The sequence below is a fragment of the Pavona decussata genome, unplaced genomic scaffold, assembly GCF_977016875.1.
Source record: "Pavona decussata unplaced genomic scaffold, jaPavDecu1.1 SCAFFOLD_129, whole genome shotgun sequence".
Taxonomy (NCBI): Eukaryota; Metazoa; Cnidaria; class Anthozoa; order Scleractinia; family Agariciidae; genus Pavona; species Pavona decussata.
This window is the reverse complement of record NW_028145543.1, coordinates 615,642-641,200: the sequence shown is the minus strand read 5'-3', so window position 1 is coordinate 641,200 and position 25,559 is coordinate 615,642. Positions and strand designations below refer to the sequence as shown.

Below are 25,559 nucleotides of genomic sequence, written 5' to 3'. Positions count from 1 at the left end.
AGGTAAACAAAACCTAAATATGAGTAGCTAAATTCATAACAGGCTTTATTTTCTTGTTTAATTCCTTGTTCTTTTGCCTGTTTTTGTAATTTCTTGAAAACGCTTGTAGATGTCATTGAACGTTGTATTAGTTTTGTTATAAAAATTCTCAGACAACTAGTAAAGATAATCGCTTAATCGAGGTGCGAAAGAAACATGTCTTGTTTCAAAATTAACATGATTTGTCCTCCCTTCCCTTAAAATCGTAAGCTGTCTGTGATCTAGATTTTCAAAATACAATTTAAAGTTCGTTGAATCACTATGCCCATGACTTTTATCTGTCCTCAGCCTTGCAGACACCGCTTTGTAAATTCCTTGCATTTTATTTTCAGAATCAAGTCAACAATGAAGTGGTCTGAGGCACATGATGTGCTTCTTTGCAGGGAAATGCTAGCTTTGAATCCATTCAAGGCAAAAAGGAAGACGACACAACGGTCAAAGATGTGGGAAACAATTGCCCAGAACCTTGAACTAATTGACCAGTCGACCTTTAGGGTGACAGTCCGTGCTGTCTGGGACAGGTATTCCTTGCTTGCCCGAAAAAACAGAAAGCGTAAGCAGACTGAGAAGAAAGCCAGTGGAATCACCCCTGAAGTTTCTGAGTTGGATGTTCTTCTAGAAGAGCTAATTGTACTGGAAGATCTGTCGGAAGAGGAGAATGAAGAAAAGACGTAGACAGATGAGCAAGACAAGGTCAAGACCCTGGATATGAGAAAAAAAGCCATTGAAAAGCTTTCAGACACTAAAAATCGTAAGGCAAAGGAGGCATATGGAGAGCCAAAGAAGAAGACCAGGCGATCTTCTGGGGCCACCACTGAATACCTGAAAGAAAGAAATGAAGTGCAGTTTGACCTGACGAGGCAAGAGCTAGAGCTAAAAAAGAGAGAACAAGTGGAAAGGAGCAAGAAAAAAGATGAAGCAGCAAAAAGGCAGGAGAAAATTAGGAACGAGCTGCAAGGAGCAAGGTTCTTTTCAGTCCTGGCAGATGGGAGCACAGATTCTGGGATCATCGAGCAAGAGTCTGTTTTAGTGAGATACACTGGACCAGGGGGAGCACCAAAGACTCAGTTTGCTGACTTAGTCGATGCTACAAGTGGTGATGCAAAAGGTTAGTGGTTAAAACAGAATACTGAAGCTTAAAGCATTGGGTGTTTTGCAATCGATTCAAAGTTTTTCTCTTTCCAGAGGATGACAACTATTTCTTCGTTTCCTTGTAACAACAGTACTTGTCCCCTTCTAAGACCTTATTCTTAAACTGTTTTTCTAGGTGTGCTAGCAGCAATTGACAAGGGCATACAACGAGTTGGGGTCAGTGTTGAACATCAGAAAAAAAAGATGGTCGACTGCAACTTTGATGGTGCATCGGTTATGTTAGGAAGTAAATCTGGTGTGGCACAAAAACTGAAGGAAAGGCTGGGCAATTACCTTGTGCCTATTCACTGTGTTGCTCGTTGCCTTGAACTTGCCATCTTAGACGCAGCAAAAGAAGTGGTATATTTAAAGATATTTCAGGAAACAGTTCAGGCAGTCTTCAAATATTATTACTTTCCAAAGAAACGAAGAAAGTTAGCCTCTCTGTCAGATATTTTAGATGAAGCAAAGGCACACTATGGTGGTCTTAAGGCAGTTAGATGGTTGGCTAGTCGAAACAGGGCCCTTGTTGCTCTACAGACACACGATGCTGTTACTGTTGCACACCTAGAAAATGCCTCAACTGGCAAGAAAAAAGATGCAGCTAAAGCAACTGGTATTCTCAAAGTCCTGAAGTCAGAGCAGTTGGTCAAGTATTTACATTTCATGATTGATGTTACATCAGTCCTATCAAGGTTGTCAGTTCAGTTCCAGACGGATGATATCACCATCAATGAGGTTGTTTGTGGAATTGAGAAATCCATTACAGATTTAAAGAAACTGGAGAAAGGTGGAGTACACTACCAGGGATTCTGTAACAGATACAGTGAGCAAAATGGCAAGCTGGTGTGTGGCAATTATAACAAACAAGAGTTCACTTTGACACACAAACGCACCAACCCTATGCCTTACTTCCAGAGGCTCCTCAATGGCATATCCTCGTATCTTGACAAAAGTTTTGAGTCGCTCACAACGGAACCAGTGAGCTGTTTTAAAGTGTTTGACCACAGGTTTTGGCCAATGACTAGAGCAGACCTACCTCATTATGGAGATGATGATGTGAAGACACTCGTCCAGCACTTTGGAGTACTTCTTTCTGATGAAGTGAAGAAATGTATTTTGAGTGAGTGGCTTCAATTGAAACTTTTGTTATCTTGTCAGAGAGCTGTCAAACCACTTGAGCTCTATACCTCACTTCTCATCTCCAAGCCAGATTCTATCAAGAATGTACTGGTTCTTGTAGAGATTATGACAGTGCTTTCTCCATGCACAGCCTCTTGTGAAAGGTCATTTTCTGCAATGAACAGAATTAAGACCAGTTTAAAGACAACTATGCAGCAAGGAACTCTTCAGGATCTCATGACTTTCAGTTCATCATCTGAAGATATCAAATCCTTTGACCCAAAGCCAGCCATCAGCAACTGGTTTCTCGGCAGTAAAAGGAAAAGGCACTTTGTTTCGGCATCTTGCAGTGGACATTAAAGCATTGCAAAGGGGAACAATGACAGTGCTAGTGGGGCAACAGAAATTGTAGTAGAAGGAGAGGAAGAGGAAGAAGAAATTCTACCGCCACTTCTGAATATACACAATGCCTGAATATACACAATGACTAAAACAAATGTATCAAAAGATATGTTTTTTCAATTTGTGGAGTTCTGTTAGTTTTCATTCTTTGAGCTAAAATGAAATATGAAGTTTATATATTACCCTTTAGTATTGTTGTGGTTGTCTATTTTTGGACAAGTAGTTTTGTGGTTCGGACAAGCAAAATACACATTGTACTTGTCCCAAGGGACAAGTGAATTGAAAAGAAAGTTTCTCGCCCTCTAACGCAGCACAAAGTGTTGGATGTAGCGGATGTGTCAGAGTATTTTGGATTGGTTATTTGTACCCTGTTAGCCCTTACAGCTTGCACTTTGCCATTTTGCCTTACCATTGTGGAGGCAAGTTGACATTTCCACTGAGCAGATCTTGCATGAAGGCGCAGGTACCATTACCACTCTTGCAGAGAACCCAAGTATATTTTATTGTAATTATTATTGGTAGTTATAGTTATACGGCACATTTGATCATATTCAGATGTTAATTTGCGCCTAATAAGTAATAAATTATTATTATTATTATTATTATTATTATTATTATTATTATTATTATTATTATTATTGTTGTTGTCCTCACATGGAGAGCGTTGACAGGGACATGGTGTACTCCGGAACTAAAAGCGGTCGTGGCAAAGAGTTACGTCATTGTGAAGACCCACAAAGTGTGGCACGTTTCTAATCAAAGCAACCATCTTTTCAAGGGGTGCATCAATACCTTTCTGAAGATCAAGCAGGAGGCTTCGGGTTGACCTTCAGGCATGGGTGAGGATCCTGACAAATGCCGAGCTTACATGGAGGTTTACAAGCAAAAGGAAGGGATCTGACTGGACGAAGGCAAGATCAATCGAAAAGAATCCTGGGATGCATTCCTTAGCCAAGATGATGCTGAATTCGTTTTGGGATAAATTTGGACTGCAGAGTGGAGGCCTTGACATCATCTCACGTTTTGTACAAATTGATTATCAGCAACAACAAAGACATTCATTCTGTTCGAGTGGTGACCAAAGATATGCTGGAGAAGACTCAACAAGCAGTGACGATACCAGTGCTAGTGAGAGTGAATTGGATAGTGACCTGGATGAAATTTCTCTGGACCCATCGTCCACCACAGAGCCTGTTGATGCTGAGTATGTGAAATGTTGCTATTAGCTGTACTTTAGATTTGGAACTACATGTCTCATTTTTAGCAGCTACACACATCATGTTGATGGTGGTTAAATAACATTTCTCGTTCAAACTGCATTGATGTACCAAGGAAATTAATGTAGTGTGTATTGGTTTTTATTCCTCTCATTGTTTAATGTTTGTGGAATGCCTGATCTTACATCAGGTGTACAGTCGGGCGTTTGAAACCTCTAATTGCAGGTCACAGAACAGTCTGTTTCCCTAGATATGATTTATGCAGTTAAAGACCAGCACCATCTATCCCATCCCTTATAACTGAAACTTGTTTGCTTTAATTGGTTATTATTTCAGAGAGTTGTTCGTTGTTGACTTTGACACACCTAGAGAAAGTATTCATCCAGACGATGATGCAGATGCAACTGTTACCATGATAAATCCAGAGTTGGATAAAACTTCCTATCATGAGACTGTCATCACTGAACAAGCAACTGCCACCACAGAAACTCTTCAAACAACTGAAACATTGCAGAGCATACTGAAACAGGTTTATGAACAGTTTTTTAAGAACTTTTAGATGAGTTTAGGTTGAAATGATGCGCTATCCACCAATGCCGTGCCTATTCAATGTACAAAATGCAATACTGAGGAATAATATCACATAATACAGGCAAATTAATGAGTACAACTTATCACTGAACCAACCAGAATTACTCCAACTTCTGCAACTTTGATTGATGTAATCTATACTAATTGTTCAGATAAAGTTGTGTGTTCGGGGGTTCGTCATATCAGTATTAGCGATCATAGCATAGTTTTTGCCTGTCGAAAATTATCCGTGAATGGAATGTCTGGTGGGCACAATGCTATAACCTACAGAAAGTTTCGAAAATTTAATCGAATAAATTTTCGGAATATTGCATCTCACTGTTGGGATCACATATACAATTCAACTGATCCCAATGAAATGTGGCTACAATGGAAAAGCTCGTTTGTATCTATTGTTAACAAGCATGCTCCCTTGAGAACAATGCGTGTTTGCAAGCGTAGTTCCCCATGGATTACATCTGAGCTTAAGAAACGAATGCATGATCGGGATATTCTAAAGATTGAAGCAAGTAAATCGAATGATTTATATGACTGGTCACTTTTAAAAAAAACAACGCAATATAGTAAATAGCGAAATCAGATTAGCCAAGCAACCCTATTATCAAAATAGTTTTAACAAGTATACGGACGATTCCAAAAACACCTGGCAGACTATCAATGAACTTACTTCGCGAAAATCTGGGAAACATCAGTGACATCTCTGAAAGTAAATGGAGTATCAATAACAAATCCAACTGTGCTGTCGAACCAATTTAACCCTTTAAGACCCAATCGTACAAATTTGTACAATTCAACACGTGGTCTTCAAAATGTGGGCGTACTTCGACTGACATTCTGGGATTGAAGTAAAAAGCTTATTATTGGATACGTTGAAATGTTCTGCCTCTTATCGAGTCAGTTCCTGGCGAATTCCTGTTTGCAAGACACGGTTTTTTCTTCGATATTTTCTTGTGTGAATAATGCTGGCGATTTAAAGATGGCGGCGCGGTATTTTACTTTGGAAGAGGTTCTGGAGAGAGTTGTAAATGATGAAGAGGTCAGTGATTTTGATGATGAAAGCAAGGAAGACTTACCAGATGTGTCAGAAAGTGAAAACAATGGCGATTCAAGCGAAAGTGCGAGTGAATTCATCGAAAATAGCGATGGTTCTGGTAGGTTTGTGCTTTTTGTTTACATTTGGAAAAAAATATTTGTCATTTACGAATAATTTCACTTCATTTTTCTTTGTCTTCTTATGTGAATTTCTTTTTATAAACATGCAGATGTTAGCAATGAAGAAGTCAGTGATAATGGCGGACGTGATCGTAGTGTGAGTCCTACAAGTACTGGTGGTCGAGGAAGAGGTGCGCGTGTAAGACGAGGGCAAAGACTGCGCTTCAGGGGGGTTCCTCGTGGATCTCGCCGTGGTCACCAAAACAGAAGACAACCGCGCAATGCTGATCCGGAATTGCAGTGGTCTAGAGATGCAGGAATTCACACAGCACCCCAACCATTCACTGAGCCAGCACCAGGTCCTTCTAGACGATTTGTGAATCCAGAGAACAATCCAGCTAAGTTTTATTTTGATCTTCTTTTCACTGATGACATCTGGCAAATGATTGTCCGGGAAACCAACAGTTATTATAATTTTATGGTTAGAACTGACCCAAACAAACATAAACAGGCATGGCACCCAGTTACAAGGGAAGAAATGGAGGCTTTCATAGGCATAATAATTTTGATGGGCATTATCAAGTTTCCACGTTTTCGAATGTACTGGAAAGAAGATTATCTTATTCACCAAGAGGGTATCAGCAGTATCTTTGCAGAGTCAAAGAATTTCTGAACATTATTTCTGGCAACATCAGCAGGGAGTATAAGCTTTCAAGGGATATTGCAATTGATGAAACCATGGTCCCTCACAAAGGCAGACTGTCGTTCAAACAGTACATCAAGAACAAACCAACCCAATGGGGGATAAAACTCTGGGTGTTATCAGAGTCCCTTACTGGCTATGTGTACAAATTTCAAGTGTATCTTGGTAAAGAGAGGGGCAACGCAGAAAAAAAATTGGCTCGGCGTGTTGTCAGAGATCTCACTGCACCAATTGAAGGGTACAACCACCATTTGTATATGGACAATTTCTACTGTGACCCTCATTTGTTCATTGAACGGATGAACTCTGGCATTTATTGCTGTGGCACAGTCAGAGCTGGAAGGAAAGGGTTTCCTAAAGATATTCTTATTGCAAAAGCTGACAAAAAGCGCCTGCCCAGGGGCCATTACCAGTTTAGAATCCATGATCAACTTGTTGCTATGAGCTGGTTTGACAGGGGTGGGGTTTACCCTCTTTCAACAATTCACCCACCTAAAAATCCTGATGGCACCCTTCCAGCTATACCACGGAAGAATGGGCGTGAGCAAGTCGATGTTCCATGTCCCCCTGCCCAAGTGGACGACCAAAAGTACATGGGTGGGGTGGACCTATCAGATCAGCTTATCAAGACCTTTTCTGTGGTCAGAAAGTCAAGGAAGGCATGGAAGAAGCTCTTAGGGTATGGCCTGGAGGTTTGCCTTCTTGATTCTTTTATTATAATGAGGAAAGCAAATCCCCAGTCCTCCCAGGAGTTTATTGACTTCCGATTGGAAGTTGCTCGACAGCTGATTGGACAAAAGTCATTTCGTCGAAAATCTGGTCGACCCCCCTCCCTCCCTCTATCTGAGGCAGATGAGAAAAGGCTAAATGACAGAGGACATGTCCTGGAGGTGACTGACACAAGAAGAGACTGTGCTGTTTGTGCAAAGAAAGCCATTGTGCAGGATCTGGGAAAGAACTTTCGATACAAGTCACAAATTGTCTGTGTTACATGTACATGGTACTTGTTACATGATGAAATATGACAGTGCCTTCATCTTTTAGAGTTCATCGCAAACAGTGAGCAAGTACTGTCCTTACCCTGAAAGGATCAAATTGTTATTAATTACATAAAAACACAGCTTTTTGGAAAGATAATTTTATAAGGAATACATACATATATGGTTTTATAGCATTTAATTAAAATCCTGATGATCTGTGACTCAAAATGTTGTCGTCGTTCAAGGGAAAAAATATGGTGTAAAAAAAATCTGGGTCTTAAAGGGTTAATAATCACTTTGCTACTATCGGTCCAGAACTTGCTAGCAATATTGATTCCTCAAATAGTGATGGTTATCAAAAGTACCTTACTGGCACAGATAAACGGTTTCAGCTCCATCCGACCAGTACAAATAAAGTTCTCTCACTTTTGAATCGTCTAAATTAGTCAAAGTCAGCTGCCCTTGACAAGATATCTGCTAGGCTCATTCGCAAATGTGCAGATCTCATTTGCATTCCTATCCGTGATATTTTTAACCAGTCAATAAGTCAAGGCATATTTCCGGATAACTGGAAATGCGCAAAGGTCACCCCACTTTTTAAACAAGGCGAGCGGGACGACTTAAATAATTATCGTCCAATTTCGGTGATCTCAGTTATGGCCAAGGTCTTTAAAAGAATCGTCTTTGATCAATTATATGCCTACCTAGAAGAGCACAATATAATCTGTAAAATATCAATCGGGCTTTCGTGCTATTCACTCAACTGTCAAGGCTCTCCTTGAGGCCACGGACACTTGGGCGTACAATATTGACCTCGGTAAAATCAATGCCGTTGTTTTCTTAGATCTCAAAAAGGCCTTCAACACAGTTGACCATGAGATCCTTTTATCAAAATTAAGCAATTACGGCATACATGGTAACAAGCACCAATGGTTCAAGTCATATTTAGAGAATCGTACTCAAATGTGCTCTCTCAACGGATCGCTCTCTCAAAGCTGTTATTAAGTTGTGGTGTTCCCCAGGGGACGATTTTAGGTCCATTACTAATTCTGTTATACATCAACGATCTTCCAAACTGTCTTTCAAATTGTGAGCCGAGGATGTACGGTGATGAAACCCACCTTACATACGCAGGTGATAATACAGACAATATTCAGTTGCATCTAAATCAAGATTTAGAAAATGTTCACAATTGGCTGAGAGCAAATAAACGTACTCTAAATATGACTAGAACCGAGTTTATGCTTATCGGATCTAGGCTGAGGCTAAGTACTCTCACAGAGTCCGCGACATTTGCAATTAATGATTTTCAAGTTAGCCAGGTCACTACTGCAAAATCACTTGGAGTGACCATCGATGACAGACTTGATTGGAGCGGCCATATCGTGAAAGTAACAAAGAAAGTCGCTTCTGGTATTGGGGCCATAAAACGAATAACGCACCCTGTCCCTCAGGCGACCTTACAACTAAGATTATTGCAACTTTGTTTGGGGAAACTGTGGGATAACTTTACGGAATAAGGTTCAAAAGCAACAAAACAGAGCAGCCCGTGTTTTGACCTACTCAAGCCATGACGTAGATGCTAGTCACCTTTTCAAACTTCTAGGGTGGAAAAACCTAGCTTGCCAGCAACAATTTCAGAGCTACGATGGTTTACAGGTCTCTGCACGGGTTGGCTCCAAACTATCTTAGTTCTAAATTTGAAAGGCGAGAAGTCGCACATAACCTAGGGGACTCTGAAAATAAACTCAATGTTCCATTACCGCGCACAAACTATTACAAAAACAGCTTCAGCTATAGTGGCGCCATTCTCTGGAACAGTCTTCCTTGTAACTTGAGGGGAGCAGAGTCCCTTGGGCAATTTAAACGATTACTCAAAGAACTGTAAGGCATGGCATTCGTGGAAAGCAGCTTTTTCTTTTTATTTATATATTTTTGTTATATTAGTATTAGCAATTTTGTACCGTGGATAAATAAAGATTACCACATCACATCACAGCAGTTTTTAGTCAAAAAAAGTGTAAGATAAAAATGTCTTAGTTCAACCCCTCCCCATTTTTTAAGTTGATTCTTATTCAAAGAAATACTGTGAATAATGAGGTGATTTTTTTAAACAATGGTGTATGAAACTATGGCCAACAAAAAAACATTTTTATACTGATGGGCACCCTTTGTCATGTCTTGTCAAGTAAAGTATCATCATGGAGTAGTCTGGCGAATACTGTAAACTGCCACTTATAAACCCCCTTGTTACAGGCCAATCTACCTGTCAGGTTTGAGAAACCTACAAGGTAAACAAGTTCTGACTGTGGGTTCACCTCCTGCAGTCACCTCTCTTAGTCTTGCAAAGTTTACCTGCAGTATAGATAGTAACCATAAACTGCCCCTTTTAAGCCCTGGGGTTATACAAATTCGTAAGGGGTTTTTAGATGGGTGTATAAATGGCGGGGGGCTTATAATCGGATGTATTTTTTGGGTGTCCTCCTTTCACGATTGAGCTAATGAGCCTTTTGCACTAACTAGTCACACGGTACAAAATCTGCTATACAGGTTGAAATTCCTTTCTGTTCAAATCTACTACATTCTTTTTCCACCCAGTATGGCGGATTTTGTACCATGTAAAAGATAACATGACATTGCGTTACACTACTTGCAGTCATACCAGAATTGTTTTACCAAGAGACAAGCAGCAAAGAAGATTGCAGAGGCAAGATTTCTAAGTAGGAGGAGGGGCAAGAATGTCAGTAAGATACTGAAAGAATGTCCAGACATTAGTCAAACAGTAGAAAATTATGCCAAGAGTGCTGGTGCTGGGGCGGACAGTTGGCGCAGGACAGGCATCCTCACCTTTGATGGTAATCGCAAGTGCAGAGGAAACCAAAGTTGAGCAGAATCAAAGACCATTTGGAAATGGTATACAGTAGTAAATTTGGGTATGGTACTGTTGTTGAGCTTTGTGTTGCTAGAAACAAGCAAACAAGGTCATCTACACACTATAGGGGTCTTGCAAGAGTTACATGTAGAAGAGCAAGAAAAGGATTCACTATGAGATACAATCCGGACCAGCACTGCTCAGCAGCATTTACAGGGGGCTAGATGCTTTCCACCTTAAGGATGGAACTGATATCATAAGTATTAACCTTGATGACGAAGCAGGCTTTCGTCTGGACACTTACAACACATACCAAACTTGCCACATTATGCATCTCTGAAGAGGCACCACTGACAACCAAGTCACACTATGTTAATAATAATAATAATAATAATAATAGTAATAATAATAATAATTAATAATAATAATAATAATAATAATAATAATAATAATAATAATAATAATAATAATGGTTTACTAACAGATCCACTGGGTGGCTCCTCCCTGTTAAATTACAATAATTACAATAATTATAATTACGAAATAAATCAAATTAAATTAAATTAAGTTATTTACAATTTATACAGCAGAAAACAGGATTGACGGAAAACAATTACAGTAACACTAACTAACGGCTTTGTACTCTGTTTCTTAAAAAATTCCTAGAGAGTCTTAAAAAGGTTCTGTAATCTTTACAGCTTCTAATAGTTTCTGGTAGATTGTTAAATAAATTCGACGCATTATCTTGGAGAGTGCCATTTTCGGTCGGGACCACTAATCTAATTGAATTGCTTGGGCGCAGTTCCTTGGGGCATTCCTGTTTTATTATTTTAAGATAATCTGGCCAGGTCTCAGCGTTATGCAAAGCTTTAAAACATGATTTCAGGAGGTTCAGATCTCTTCACTGAAATTTGTTCTGGCATTGTTAAAGCCGTACCACTGCACAGCAAAAATCCTGCACACATTTCCACGATTTTAAATGAAATTGAGACCTATCCTAATGTACAACCAGCTTTTTTCAACTGCCTCACTGGAGAGCGAAAGACGGGAGTTTGTGTGCGTGTTGGTGGTGGTCATGACAAGGGCCCCACTCACAAGGAAGTCCAGTTTTGGTGGACATGCTACCACCTTAACAAAGCCTCTCAAGTTCTCATTCTTATCACACGTGACAGTGGTACAAGTAAAAAAAACTGAGTGGAGCTCCAAAATGGGTGTATTGCCATCGCCCATTCTAATTTACCATCTACCTTGAATGCCTCTTGTTTGAAATTGCAAAGCAGCAACATTAATGAAGCAAAGTTAAAGCATAACCTCAGTGATGCCATTGCGGGGGTTAACCAAAAATTCACTGAAAAATTCGAATTTTTGTTTTTACTAGAATGTGAATCTTAAGTTATTCAAGAATACCTTTTAGAAGTATTTTTTGGCTCTTCTCAATTTTTTAGCCCTTTGCAAGTGATTTCAAAATTCCCGCCCTTGTTAATGGGAGTGGTTGCCATAGCAATGGATACCGCATTTTTTGTCTACGGCTATTCCTAACCCTTCATTCAAGGCCAACTCCGCTGAAATGAGCGACATGTTACTTAGGACAGTACATCTACTCTTACTTGAAGCAGTTAATTAAAGAAACGTTTATTATGGCATAGTGATCCCAAGTGGATTCAGTTCGAATACTCACTCAATGTTCACACTTTTTGAAGCTAAATATCAACGTAAAATTTATCCAAATGACCAGAAAGAAAAGTATATCTGTGTATACGAAAAAGGATAAGGAAAGCTGTTTTCTGGTTAGCAAAGATATACAGAAAAAACCTTAAGAATCTACCCCCGCGCCAGATGATGAATTTGCCTCCTGTAGTTAAATGCCAGGACTTTCTTCGGGACACAAATAAGTCGTCTGACTCGGAATCTGAACAACCTATTGGACCCTCAAGGAAGAAAATGAGATATTCCGTGAAGCACAGCTCTGACGATAAAATTTCTCCTGAAGAAGAGCAAAATGAGGGATATAGACTGATCAGTCTGAGAAATGTGGGCTAGATTGCAGAATACTCATCGCACCAAATATCTAACTTAAAAAACTGCTCCCGCAGTCATGTTCTTTAATGCTGCTCATGCAGTCCCGTAGTCTGGCAGTGGCGTTCTAATGTTGCTCCCACAGTTCCGTAGTCCCAATGATTATAACAACTCTGTTGCTAAACCCACCGGATCCATCCCTCAACGATAAGAATTATGTTGATGAATTGTTTTAAAATTCAGTTTCCATGAATTTTAATAAGATTAAATACGGATTAAACAACAACTTCAGCTTCCCTGAACTTTAACAAATATTAAATATGGCTTAAACACCAACTTTCATATCTTATGTGAAATATTCCTAATTTTAAGTACAGAGTAATCACTGCATTGCAAATCTAAGCTTACATACTTACTCCAACAAACCGCTTATCCTGTCCAAAATAGAATAACATAGGCTACTCTTTCTAGATCATAAAAGATTCCATAGAATCTGTCAAGCGCTTCACGTTGTCAAAAATCTGTCCACCATGTTTATTTCTGACCCAATCCCCTATCGAACATATGGATGAAACCTCTGACCAAATAGTGAACATTGAGTTCTCTCATGGTAACTAGTCAAGTCACCCGAAGTTATGCCTCCCAAACCCGAGTTAATTTGCACTTAGATACATAGCCATGAAGCCTAGATTTACTTTTGAAATGTGTATTTCTTGTTCTTTATGCCTGAAAATAGAGTAAGCTTAAAAAGGAAGTGGCTACACTGTGATGTCGGTAAGCCGCTTCATTAACATAATTTTCATTTGGTGCATAAATTTTCTTTACATCTCGTATAAACATTTCAAGTCATTTTCCCTGTTCCTGTAGCACCACATGAACTCTGCTAAATATGATGAAAAGTGGGGTTTTCTCACCGCAAAGGGAGGCATTTTAACTTTAGCGTGTCGCCAGTGTCCCTCCATTTTGTTTGTACTCTCACCATCTGTTCACAAATTCCTCTGAATGGTTCACAGTTTAATGTGTATAGCCATATTTTTCTAAATTGCTGTAGGCTTTCCAACAATTTGAAATTATGGTAGTTCCAGGTTTAATCCACTTTTGGAGGATCAGCAATATCATTTATCTCTCTTGTCCACCGCGAAAAAGATTTCCTTCTCACTCTGGATCCCCAACAAAAACTGTCCCAATCGACGCCCGTGTGTGTTGCCAGTCCAAGTTCGTGTCTTATTTGCACTTGATCCAAATCCTGGCACCACCAATACGCGTATTTTAAGGATCTCCTCCAGCGTCATCTTGCTCTGCTCAACTCAGCTTCCTGCCCTTATTGACATCTCCACCTTGTGCCTTTTGCTATTAACCCATTTCCTACATTCCCATTTAAAACCATCAGAACGGTTATCGCAATTTACAAGTTTCATGTCGTCTCCACAAACAGAACACACACGAGACTTGGCAAGCAAACCTTCCCCCATCAGCAACTGAATAAGTCTGTGTTCATCACTGAGCAAAGCAATCATGTCATTGTATCGCCATTTTCTCTGCTTTTACTCATCTTGCACATAACTGCCCTTTGCCCTTCCACACTGCGTACCCTGGTCTTTTTTCAGGGCTTCAGCTGGAGTTTGTGTGCCAGTGCTGGTTTGACGTGATTTTTTCATTCCCATAGAAACTTGTGTCCCCTTTTCATTAATTTTTTTTGCTCCAAACTACGAAACTACAGATAATCTGGACTGAATGGCGGTACTGAAATAATTTTAGCCGAAGACGCTTGTAAGTCTTTTACCATTGCCGCTATTGAAACAATATCGGCATATCAATTGATCACAATTTCGCACTTAGTTATTTTAAATAGTCGCTAGATAAGCAAGTAAATGACAATTTACTGTGGTTATCGAGGCAAAGTCGTTTTCAGCCTGTCAGATAATTTATGTTACCTATTATACCAGACGCTTTTAGACTAATATTAATCACAAATATCTTTCTTTTTCGAAATTTGAAGTACTATTTACATTGTTTTTAACCCCATACCTTTCCATACGTTTATTCAAACCAATTCATTAAATTACTCAGCTAACTATTTAATCTCCTTTGAACAAAGAACACTCCGTCTCACAGCACAAAACAAAAGAAAGTTTTTTAAACAGGTCACAACTTCAAACACACAGGAGGAAAATTATTGAGTTAAGTAACCTTTATTTACCATTGAATACTACTCCCTGAAGTTACATATCAAAACCATTCTTACACTCACATCTCACCATTTATAAAGTTATATTCTCACACCTTGAAACACAACCAGCCACTTAATATTTTCACAATCTTTGTTGGATACCCTGGAACAGGTGAATTTATCTTGTGTTTACTCATTTCCTCTCTAGAATTGCGGTTGTTTCCCTCATCCAGTTGGCAAACGTCTTAGGTCAGCCCTCCCCTTAATATGCGATATGCCACTTTGCTAACGTCTTGAGTCTGATTGACTTTGCTCAAAATTGTTATATAGAGTTTTGTTATTAATACCTCCATTTTTTTTAATTATCGTTTCAGAGAAATCTTCCACGATTCAACATTCCGCTCTAGACCCCTTGGAACATTTAGAGTTGTCTTATTCTGTTATCAGCAAGACTACGTCTTCAGGATTGGTGAAACTGATGGGGAACCAACACAAAGGAAGGATACTCTCTCCTGAAGTCTTTGACATTCTAAACAGGCTGATCAGGCTGATGAAGTGGGATGAGGACAACGCAACTGGGGATGTTCAGCTATTATGCAAGTTGTTCTCCGGCGAACAATGCTCTATCATTACTCGACAGAAAACATGAGAGTTATACCAGGCAACACACTATTCAGCATCTTGGATTCCACCCAAATACTGAACGTCGCAGAACTAATTGCCAAAATGGACCATGGACATGGATTGGTAGACAGATTTCTATTTGCCATTCCACTAGCATTCAGACCCACCCTGACCGAAGTGGAGAGTGCATCCTACACCTGTATACTGAAGTTGTAGAGGACTTTCCTTTTTTTATGCGAAAATCTATGACAGTGGCCATCAGCTTCACTTTACCTTCACAGAAGATGTACAACAACTCCTTAGGGACAACATCGATCGTTTCTTGCGAAGGTGAACGATGCCATCATAAACGGAAAAGTTCCTCCAAAATCAAAAATGCCGGAGCTGATTCCGAGAGTTGCTGCAGCACTACATGTCTTGAACCACACCAAGGCAGAACTACTTGCCAGTGTTCCAGCCTCTTCCCCACCAAGAGAAATGTCAAAATCTACGCTGGAGAGTGCGACGGAATTTGTTCACCACCTGGAAGTCAGAAGGGCATTCTATGTGAAGTAAGCTTTTATTGATTTTGGGATAGATTACGACCACAAGTTGTTGCAAGAAAGATATAGACATTCCTCGTTCTAAACGCGAGTCATGTTACACTTTAATGCAATACATGGAAATTCCTCGTTCTTAAAGCCTTTTTGGCAAAAAATGCCCCAGTACATTTATATTACTTGTTCTTTTCGTGTATCGAAAACGTAGAGTGACTTGTTGCTGCATCAAATTTTCATTAAATTTACCTTATTCGTACGTTATTCTCTCTTTAATTTCAGTTCTTGAAGGAGATTACAAATGCCACCTGCGACGAAATGATTGAACAACCTACACTTCAAAGCATCAAAGATCAGATTCTCCTATTGCAGGGACCTGTCGTCAATTACCGATGTTTTAAACATGGTAAAAGGTCTGCTAAAGCCATCACTGAACCTGAATATTTGAGAGCCACATCATCTTTAGAACAAGATGGATTCGGGCGAATAGTTGAATTCAGCACTCCAAGAGCGTGAGGAATATGTAAGGTTTTTGTTAAATCAATGCCAGATCCTTGGCCAAACAGCACATCGATCAGTGATACTGAATTTCACAATGCTTTGTCAAAGCCTATTCATGGTGACATTACTCCAGCTATGCGAGCTTTTCTCCTAAACAATAATTATATTACATCATAGACTTTTGTTACGTAGACAACAAACCTTCATGAATGAGCGTAATTGAGACAAAAAGAACACGCAGTCATTTTATTCCATTTTTCAAGTTATCATAATTCAAAAGGATTATTGTATTGAAACGGTTACATGTTTTTTTTCTTCAATTTACAATTTCCCATTATTCAACCATTTCGTATTTTCATTACCATAATTTACGTATGCTATATGTATATCGACCCTTAAAATATTTTTGACATCGAAGAAAATATGCTTCTGTGCACTTCAAGCGAATAAACCATTTCATACATTTCAATATTCATCAACTCTGGGACTGTGGGACTGGGGGTGCACTCGTTTTACTCACTTAGATTTAAGTATCCATCGACTCTGGGACTGCGGATGCACTAGTTTTACTCACTCATTTAAATATTCATGGACTCTGGGACTGCAGGACTGCAGAAGCGCTCGTTTTACTTGGATGTAGGTATCAATCCACTCTGGGACTGCAGGAACACTCTTTTCACTCACTTAGATTTAAGTACCCATCAACTCTGTGACTGCGGGACTGCAGGAGCACACGTTTTACTCACTTAGATTTAAGCATCCATCGACTCTGGGACTGCGGGGGCACTCCTTTTACAAAAGTAAGATCTTTAGTGGGCCAGGTATTCTGCAATCACTCCGAAATGAGTCAACAGCAGTCTCAAAAGTGAACCATGTGTGTAAGGAAGGTGAGAAATTTTTTTGGTGTTTTGTTTGGCCTATTTTTTGGCTTGTTAACTCTTGCCGCTGTTATTTGTGCTCCTCGTTTATTCCTGAATTATAGGTTAATCGATATATACTTTGCAAGAATGCATTTTGTATGTAATTGTTTTTGTTTGGGGGCTTCCGCTCAAAGGGATTAATTGAAACCCCACATAACACACCCTCTATTCATATGCGTTACTGCTTTATATATTGTTGGTATCCTGTATTGCGTTTTTCTATCACTTGGAAGTGGTCAAATTGTTTTTCTACTTCGTGCAGTCTTTCTCTCATGGAAGTTTTCTCTGTTAATTATGGCTAGAACTCGTCGTTGTACTGGTGTCAAGACACCACTCTTAGAGAGCATACATTTGGAAAGTCGGGAAAGAGTTGCACTAGACCAGAACAAACTCCTGATGTCTCTGCTATTGAAGAAGACACCGCCCCTCCTTCGCAGTCCATTCCAGTTGCCGATGAACCACAAGAATCTATAGAGGCCACTCTCACTTTTTTGTTAGGGGCGGTTAAATCGCTTCCCACTGGCCTAAAGGACGTCCAGGCTGACAATCAGCAACTGGGTGCCCTCCTCACTAACCAGTCGCCAATAAAGGAAGTTCCGGTCCCATCTACAAGCACTGGCGGGGCGACGGCTTCTGGAGTTACTTTGCCGGAGTTGCGCGCAATGCAAGACTTGTTGCAACAAGCCGATCAACACGTCGCTCAGCTCGGGTTGGCAGATTCCAGCGATACTGACTCGGACTACAACTAGGTTGAGCCGTCCACGCACGTCTGCACTAAAGACAACAAGGCGTCAACAGGCGGTGGTAAGTCCTTAAAATCCAGGAAGAAGTCAAAAATTACGACTACCGTCCTTTATCCCCAGTTATGGCCACATAGCTTTCTTAGTTTCACGAATGCTCGCCGTGATATTAAATATGATGACCTGACTTTAGAGGAGTTCGTTGCTGGTTACGGACAAATCCTCCAATCCCGACATTGAGGAGCGCGAGCGTTCCGCTCGGCTTAAGCATTTGGTGTCTCTCATGTATTTGGCCCAGTAGTACGAGTGGCAAGCCGTACTCAGTTTTCACAGGGTTGTTCTTCTGAAGATAGAGAGAGGCCTCCTCAAGTGGGGCAGTTCCTTATTTCATTTAGAGAGCGGTACTCTCTACGGCCATCTTAAGATGCCAAAATCGTCTACCAGTGGAGGATCTTTAACGTCTTCGACCCCAGTCTTGTATTGCCAGCAATGTTCTTTTAATCAAGCCCATTATGGCTATCTTGGCGGCGAAGGAAAGTGGCTTCGACATATTTGCTCCGACTGCTGGGTACAATCAAGAAAACAAGAGCAACATCACGCTGGTTCGTCCGAGTGTACCTTTACCTCTGCAACTTCTGAGACAAAAAACTAACTACTTCAAACACCTTCGTCCACCATGCTAAGTCTGTGGATGAAAGTGTCCCTTGTTTTTCAGAGGATGTTGAACATGACATTTTATCTTCTTGCCCTGACCTTTTTCATGCTGCAGCAACCCCCCTTGATTGTATCGAGCCTGTTTACGGTTCAAGTTTTAGTTTACAGTCGCGTTTTTCCCAATTTTTTTTCGACTCGTGTGGTTTGTTATTCTTCTCCGGATATTCATGATTTGGTGGCTCAAACTGGTGAGCCAAATTATTTAGTCGCTAGGGTTCCTGTCCCCTCTGCATTGAATATTTCTACATGGTGCGAACTACTCTAGGATTACAAGGACCGTGTTGTTTGCGACTTTTTAGAGTTTGGCTGGCCAGTTGGTTTCATGCCCCCGATTTTACCAATTTTTTTACCTTCGCACTCATTGCGGTGCACTTCACTTTCTGGCACAAGTTACCGCCTATTTACAACAGGAAATTTCTCTCGGCAGAGTTGCGGGTGCTTTTGCCACCGTGCCATTCACCAAGGGCATTAGTCAAAGTGGAGTTTTTATCGCCCGAATTCTTGCTCACTTGGCAAGTTGCGGCATAATCATCATCACGCTACCCTAACCGCAGAATTTCGGAAAGACTTAGTATGGTGGCGCCGATTCTTGCGGGAGTATAACAGCATATCTATGATTAACTTTGCCAAGTGGACTTCTAGTCTGGCAGATTGGTGCAAGAATTGTGGGATTTATGGTAAAAGCACCAAATTTTGCACAAAGATAGAGATTTACCTACTGGACAATATTAGCTATGGACCCACTGAGGATCTACCCAATAATTGTAATTATAACGGAGTAAAGGTGGCCCACTACACTTCTTACATGGAAACGAGGCTGGGTGAATTATTTATTTATTTCCAGCAAAGTGAGACAATGTATCAGAAGAAATTAGCAAGTTAAACCAAAAGCATTAATTATAAAATGCATTCTGTGACATTATTGGCCTTCTTGTGTGATCACGTGGCCAATCACGTGACCAAATACGCGTTTTAACTCCAAGCATTGGACATTGTGATATCTTACCCTGACTCTCTCAATTTGCATCTTAGTTATCTGGTCAAGTTCATACATAGAAACTTCGAAAATGCTATGAACCCATTTGGAATCCATCCCATAGTTGTAACTATAATGGGTTTGAGGTGGCCCACAGGACTTCTAACATGGAAATGAGACTGGGTGAATTATTTATTTCCAGTGGCAAAGCGAGACAATATTTCGTAAGAAATTAACAACTATAACCAGAAAATGAATTACCAATTTGCGTTCTGAGCCATTATTGGCCTTCTCGTGTGATTATGTGACCAACCACGTGGATAAATAGGGTTATAATTCCTAGCTTTGGAGAAAATCTCACCCTGGCTCAATTATTTGGCCAAGTTCATACAGAGAAACTACAAAACAGTAAAATCTTTAAAAATTAAGCCCTAAAAAAGGTCAAACGAACTTAAAATACCTTAACACAAATTCATAGGAATGTTGTTAATAATGCAAGCGATACGCAGATTTGTTCATTTGCATCCGGCATTCTGCTGTTCATTCTCGGTCGCACAGTCCAGCGCAATTGCACAGTGCTGTGCACGGCAGTTCAGCCTTAACGCTTTTTCATCGTCCTGCACAACCTCTTTCACTCTTTCAGTAGCTCCTGACAGCTCTGAGATGCCTGGGGAATTGTCATTAACAAGGGCCCCAAATATCATTGGCCTTTTTCATCCAGCCCCATTCACTTGGACACGGAAACAGAGGAGACGGCACCAAGGAATTGCCCCAGCAGTGGCCAGCCTGGTACGTGGACCTCTTTATATGTTGGCGTAAGGCATCCGAGGTGGGGGAATGGCTTCAATGTCTCTCCCTTTACGTGCACGTGTGAATAGGTCCCTCCGCGCATCATTTACTTTCTTGCAAGTGCTGGTACAATCATACATGATGGTGACGTATCGCTCAAGAATAGGCATCACTTCATCCACAACATCCACCGTTGGAGCATTGCTAAGAGCTTGAAAAGCTGCCGTCACATCATCGCATGCACCCCACGCTCCTTATGCTGTCTTTTTGCCATAGTGGGCAAAAGACGTTGTTTGATCACAGTCTGTGAAGGCGTGAAATGCGAGGAGAGCTTGTGACGTTTCTTCGCCAATACTTTGGGATATGTCGTGTGCTGGCAAATATTTCAGGTGTTTGCCAAACTCAATCCACAGCTCGGATAAGGAAATGTATTGGATATTTTGCAACTGCGATGACTACAACATCTGTATGGACAGTGCGCACCATTACTTTAGTGTACCCACGTCTTGCAGCGTCAGGGGCACGTAGTAGGAGCCTTGTGTTGGCTTCTTCATGCACGTAGGGTGATAGATCTGTGGTGTCAGTTTTGTCATTGTTAAAGACTACTGTCTCATGTTTAGTCGGATACCACTTCTCAATGGTCAGTTCCAATTTTGGAAAAGCTGCTCGGCCAGGTAAGGGAAAAGTTCTTCTCTGTTCTCCTCAACCCTCAAGAAGGCTGTCCAATCTCCTGGGATCCTAGTCTCTGCTCTGACGCGAAGGATAAAATTGGCTAGTGAAAAAGACACCTTGTTTGCCAAATCAGCAAAGCAAACGATGAAATGTCAATTTGATAAATGAAATTACAAAGCTGCAAAGCCAGCCACCAATAAATCGCGTGCTTCGAAAAAGGAGTAGAGGAGGTTTTGCTTCTAACTTTTCCCTATCAAAGGGCAGTTTTCATGCCCAGAAAGGAAACAGAGTACTTTGTTTGAAACTTAGCAAGATGTGAAATTGCTGGAAAGTTGCCTAAGAAGAAAGAGCATGGCAGGAATAGCCGAAGATTTTCCCGCGCAGGCGCGATTTTTATACATTTATAATCTTAGTCTTTGTTTTGACTAAACGTGGCAATAATAATTCACTTGAAATTAACTTTGTGAATTCAAATCTTAAAAAAAGTTCTTACTTTAATTTCATATGGCACTCCAACCAAGTAATGAGACGATTGGCGACAATATTTCAAAAACTAACTGAGCGATGTGTTCAACTGACTACACATGCGTGGGAATAGTAACCTGGCCAATTATGTCCCTTTGTCGGTTTACTCATGCAGAGAACAAAAGTTTAAAATTTGTGGTAGATGAACTTAATTCCAGTTTCGGTTACACAGTTAGAGATATATCAATTGTATAAATTCGGTGGAAAGGGTGAAATATGGATCTTTTTTCTTTCATCTCACTCTGCTTTCAGAAAAACCCATACGATAACTGTTTAAATTTGTTTTGCTAGCCTTGAAACTCGAGAAAAAAAGAATTTAAAAAGAAATTAGAATAAAAAGAAAACATGCTGTAGATGTTCACGTTCAACAACCCGTGAATCGCTGGTAAGATTTTTATTTTAATCAACAGCCCATTTTTCGTTATGTTAACTGCTTGAATCGCAATTATTAGGGTAGCGTTAAAGCCCTATATTGACGACGCTGGAAGAAAATATTGTCATCCTATTGGTCTTGTTTCTTTGTCTCTTCTTAAATATATCTTGGCCCCAAACCATCCATCAATATCAGCGCAGTATTGCCGTCTCAAAATCTTATTAGGTATGCCATGATACTGTACATGCAATCACGTGACCTGTCACATGATCAACTGAAACGACTCTACGATCAAAGAAAAGCAAATATATTGAATAAATCTCCACTTTTGGAGGACTGTCACTCTTATGATGCAAGACTGTGGCTGCTACATGAGAAATCAAATCTCAGCCTCGTCTCCATGCTAGAATTTCAGTTAGCCACCTTAAACCCGTTGAAACTGCAATTATGGGATACTTTCCAGGTGGGTCCATAGCTAAGTATGTAATTCTCTATCTATGTGCCAAATTTGGTGCTTTTACCATAAATCCCACAATTCCGTCATATTTTTGCACCAATCTGCCAGACTATTCTCCAGATGAGGTGTTTTCGATCGATGCATGTCTTGCTGGCTGTGGCGGAGTATGTGATGACCAGTATTTCCATGCGTTTTTTACCGCCTTTTATTTCTGAACAGAATCTTGACATCAGTTCTTTGGAACTTTTAACAATTGTTGTTGCCTTGAAATTATGGGGAGCTCGTTGGACAGGACTTCGCATCACAGTTTGTTGTGATAACGACGCAGCCGTAACTGTGGTGAATACCGGACGATGTCGTAATCTTTTTATGAATTCCTGTTTACGTGAGATTTGTTACTTTGCTGCCCTTTACGAGTTTGAAGTCTGCGCTGTGCACGTTCCCGGTGTATCGCATCATTTCGCACATCTTCTCTCCCGATGGGATTCTCGTTCCTTATCCGCCAAGGAACAATTCTTACAGCGCGATCATTGGCAAGACGTCCCTGTTCCTTATGTGCTGTTCCGGTTTTACGGTACTTTCTAACATTGGACTTTACTCTTTCAGGCTTCCGAGAGCTCAGGCGTCTTCGACGGGATCTCAAGCACTCGCAGCGCTCCGCATACTGTGCCACTCTTTTTTGTGCCTTTTTATTTACGTTTTATCTTATGGCTTGTCTTCCAAAAATAGTGCCTAAGTCAGCTAGGTCATTTGATTCTCGCCGCCATCTCACCCGTGGTGATGTAGCGGTTACTTCTCATGGCCTATTAGTTACCTTTAAGCGTACAAAAACGATTCAATTTGGAGAGCATCGCCTTCACATTCCTTTGCTTAGGATTGTAGATTCGCGGTTGTGCCCTGTTTCTGCTTATTTATGCATGATTCGTTTAGTCCCCGCTGGCCGTTCTAGCTAGGCTTTTACACAAGTTGCTCAGCAACTTTTGGCCTTTCGAGCAACTTTTGAAAAACTTATGGTTTAGGGCATTTCTTCGGCCACTTATGGTCTTTTGAGCATTTTTTCGGCAATTTTTTTCAATCCGAGAAAATATATCCTTTCTCAGTGACAAAAATCTCTTTTTTTATGAATTTCCTCTCTAACAAAACAAATAAACATCCATGTTAACTCGATAGTCAGGCTCTACTGACTACAAGTGACTAGTGACTACTGCCATCAGTGACTGCCATGTCATGTGTGCAGTGTGATCGACGGAACTTTGGGTTATCTGTGGCTGTGTGTTTCCAGCGCGCTACATGGTCAGCAGTCTGAAGTCTTAACATGTTTTCAAAATGGCAGCACGTGTTAGTTCAACTTCAAGGGAAGAAACGGTTTCCACATGGTATCCTTTGATGTTGAGAGCTTGTTTACAAACATTCCTTTGGAAGAGAGTATAAATCTCGCTGTTGAATATATTCTCAAGGGTATTCCTGACTTCAATATCGCACACGATGATCTTAAAAAGCTTTCCTGCATAGCCACCTCTCAAATGCATTTTCTTTTTGATGGGTCATTTTATGACCAGATAGATGGTGTTTCTATGGGATCGCCACTTGCACCTGTCTTGGCAAATCTTTTTATGGGGCACCATGAAATGAATTGGCTAGACACTTCCCCGTCGGAAATTCTATTCTATCGACGATATGTGGATGACACTTTTTGTCTGTTCCATACAGAGTCGGATGCCTTATTATTTTTTGATTTCATCAACTCCCGTCATCTCAACATACGATTCACAATGGAAGCGGAATCAGATCATAAACTGGCTTTTTTAGATACGTACATTGATAACACGGGGCCCACGGTAGCGACTAGAACATTCCGCAAGAAAACATTCACCGGCTTATTAACATGTTTTTCTAGTTTTACCTAGTCAAGACACTTATTGATAGAACTCTCAAGATTTGTAACACCTGGCAAGCGTTTATTGAGGACATCGCGTCACTAACATTCATCCTAAAGAAAAACATGTATCCTCCCAGGTTAATAGAAAGAATCATTAACCGCAGTGTCACTCAGTATGTAACAGGCAACTATGTAAGATCAACTGGTGAACAAGCGCCTAATACCTTTTATTTCAAATTACCCTACATAGGTTAATTTTCTAGCATCGCTCAAAAGCGCATTCGTCGACTTTCACATTTCTATTGTAATAATGCAAACATAGTGTTAGCGTTTTCCTCTTTCAAAGTAGGTAGCCTCTTTAGCGTGAAAGACCCTATCCCCAATGGACTCCGATCATGTGTGGTTTATAAATTTTTGTGCGCAGGCTGTTGCAGCTTGCTATGTCGGTGAGATCACCTGACATTTCAACACACATGTAAGGGAACACTTGGAAACGGACAGGGCCTCACACATCTTCAAACATCTGGAGACTTCGCCAGCATGTCGCTCTGCATGCTCCCGCGACAATTTTGCCATCATCGATCAGGCATCCATGCGGTTTGCCCTTAAAATCAAAGAGGCATTGGATACAGTTTGGGAAAACCCTACACTCAACGCATAAGTCAAACACGTTAATTTAAAACTTTCTGTTTAAATTTGTATTACTATTGTTTTGGTCTTAATTATTTCTACTATTATTGTAATTTTTTTAGCATTTATATTTCACTGTAATTTGTTACAAGTTCATTTCACACTGAAGATGGGAGAGGCAACTGCCGAAACATGTTTGTTGTCTCAGAAGTGTCGTGTTTTTCATAAAATTAATTTCCTCACTGCTTTTATCTAGACCATTCATACTGATATATATTCCAAGCCCACAGATAATCACATTTATTTGTTACGTAATAGTGTCCATCCCGCTCATTGCTCCAAAGTCATACCTTATGGAGTAGCTACCAGAGTTAGAAGAAATTGTTCTACCTCGGAGGCCTTTGAGAAGCGTAGCCTTGAATACCAAAGTTATCTAACTAACAGAGGTTATAATCCTTCCCAAGTTAGACAACAATTTGAGAAAGTCAAATCCATTCCCAGGGAGAATTTACTTGTTCCCAGTACAAAGCAATCTAAAAAGGTCTTTCCACTAGTTTTAGATTTTTATTCTTCTTTACCCAGCATTGGGAAAATTCTGAATTCCCATCGGTATCTCATTGACAATTCACCTTCCTATCCAAAATTTTCCCCAAGGGATCCATCATTCCCTCATTTGGAAGAACCAAAAACATACAAGAAATTCTTGCACGACCTTGCCACGCCAAGTCCTTGAAATTTCTTTACCTTGAGTGAACTTTTATGAATTGAGAAATTGTACATATATTTAAGTAGTTTTTTATTTCCTGGCAGGTCCACACCAGCCTTTGG

The 25,559-nt window shown here is 40.3% G+C and overlaps 1 protein-coding gene, 1 long non-coding RNA gene and 2 pseudogenes across 2 annotated transcripts in view; 2 read left to right on the top strand and 2 right to left on the bottom strand.

The window, feature by feature from the left end:
• The first annotated feature begins 747 nt into the window (after nt 1-747).
• On the top strand, nt 748-2,652 carry LOC146468788 (zinc finger protein 862-like). The gene is made up of 2 exons (XM_085124164.1): nt 748-1,147; nt 1,307-2,652. Exons 1-2 carry the CDS (start codon nt 748-750, stop codon nt 2,650-2,652), a joined length of 1,746 nt encoding a protein of 581 aa, XP_084980290.1.
• A 10,660-nt stretch (nt 2,653-13,312) lies between these two features.
• Nucleotides 13,313-14,748, bottom strand: LOC146468787 (uncharacterized; annotated as a pseudogene).
• On the top strand, nt 13,751-24,121 carry LOC146468786 (uncharacterized; annotated as a pseudogene).
• LOC146468784 (uncharacterized) overlaps nt 15,439-25,559 on the bottom strand; it is a 31,981-nt gene continuing 21,860 nt past the window's right edge. Inside the window, exon 3 of the long non-coding RNA XR_014867401.1 lies at nt 15,439-15,541. This is a non-coding gene — a long non-coding RNA (uncharacterized LOC146468784). The remainder of the gene's footprint in view (nt 15,542-25,559) is intronic.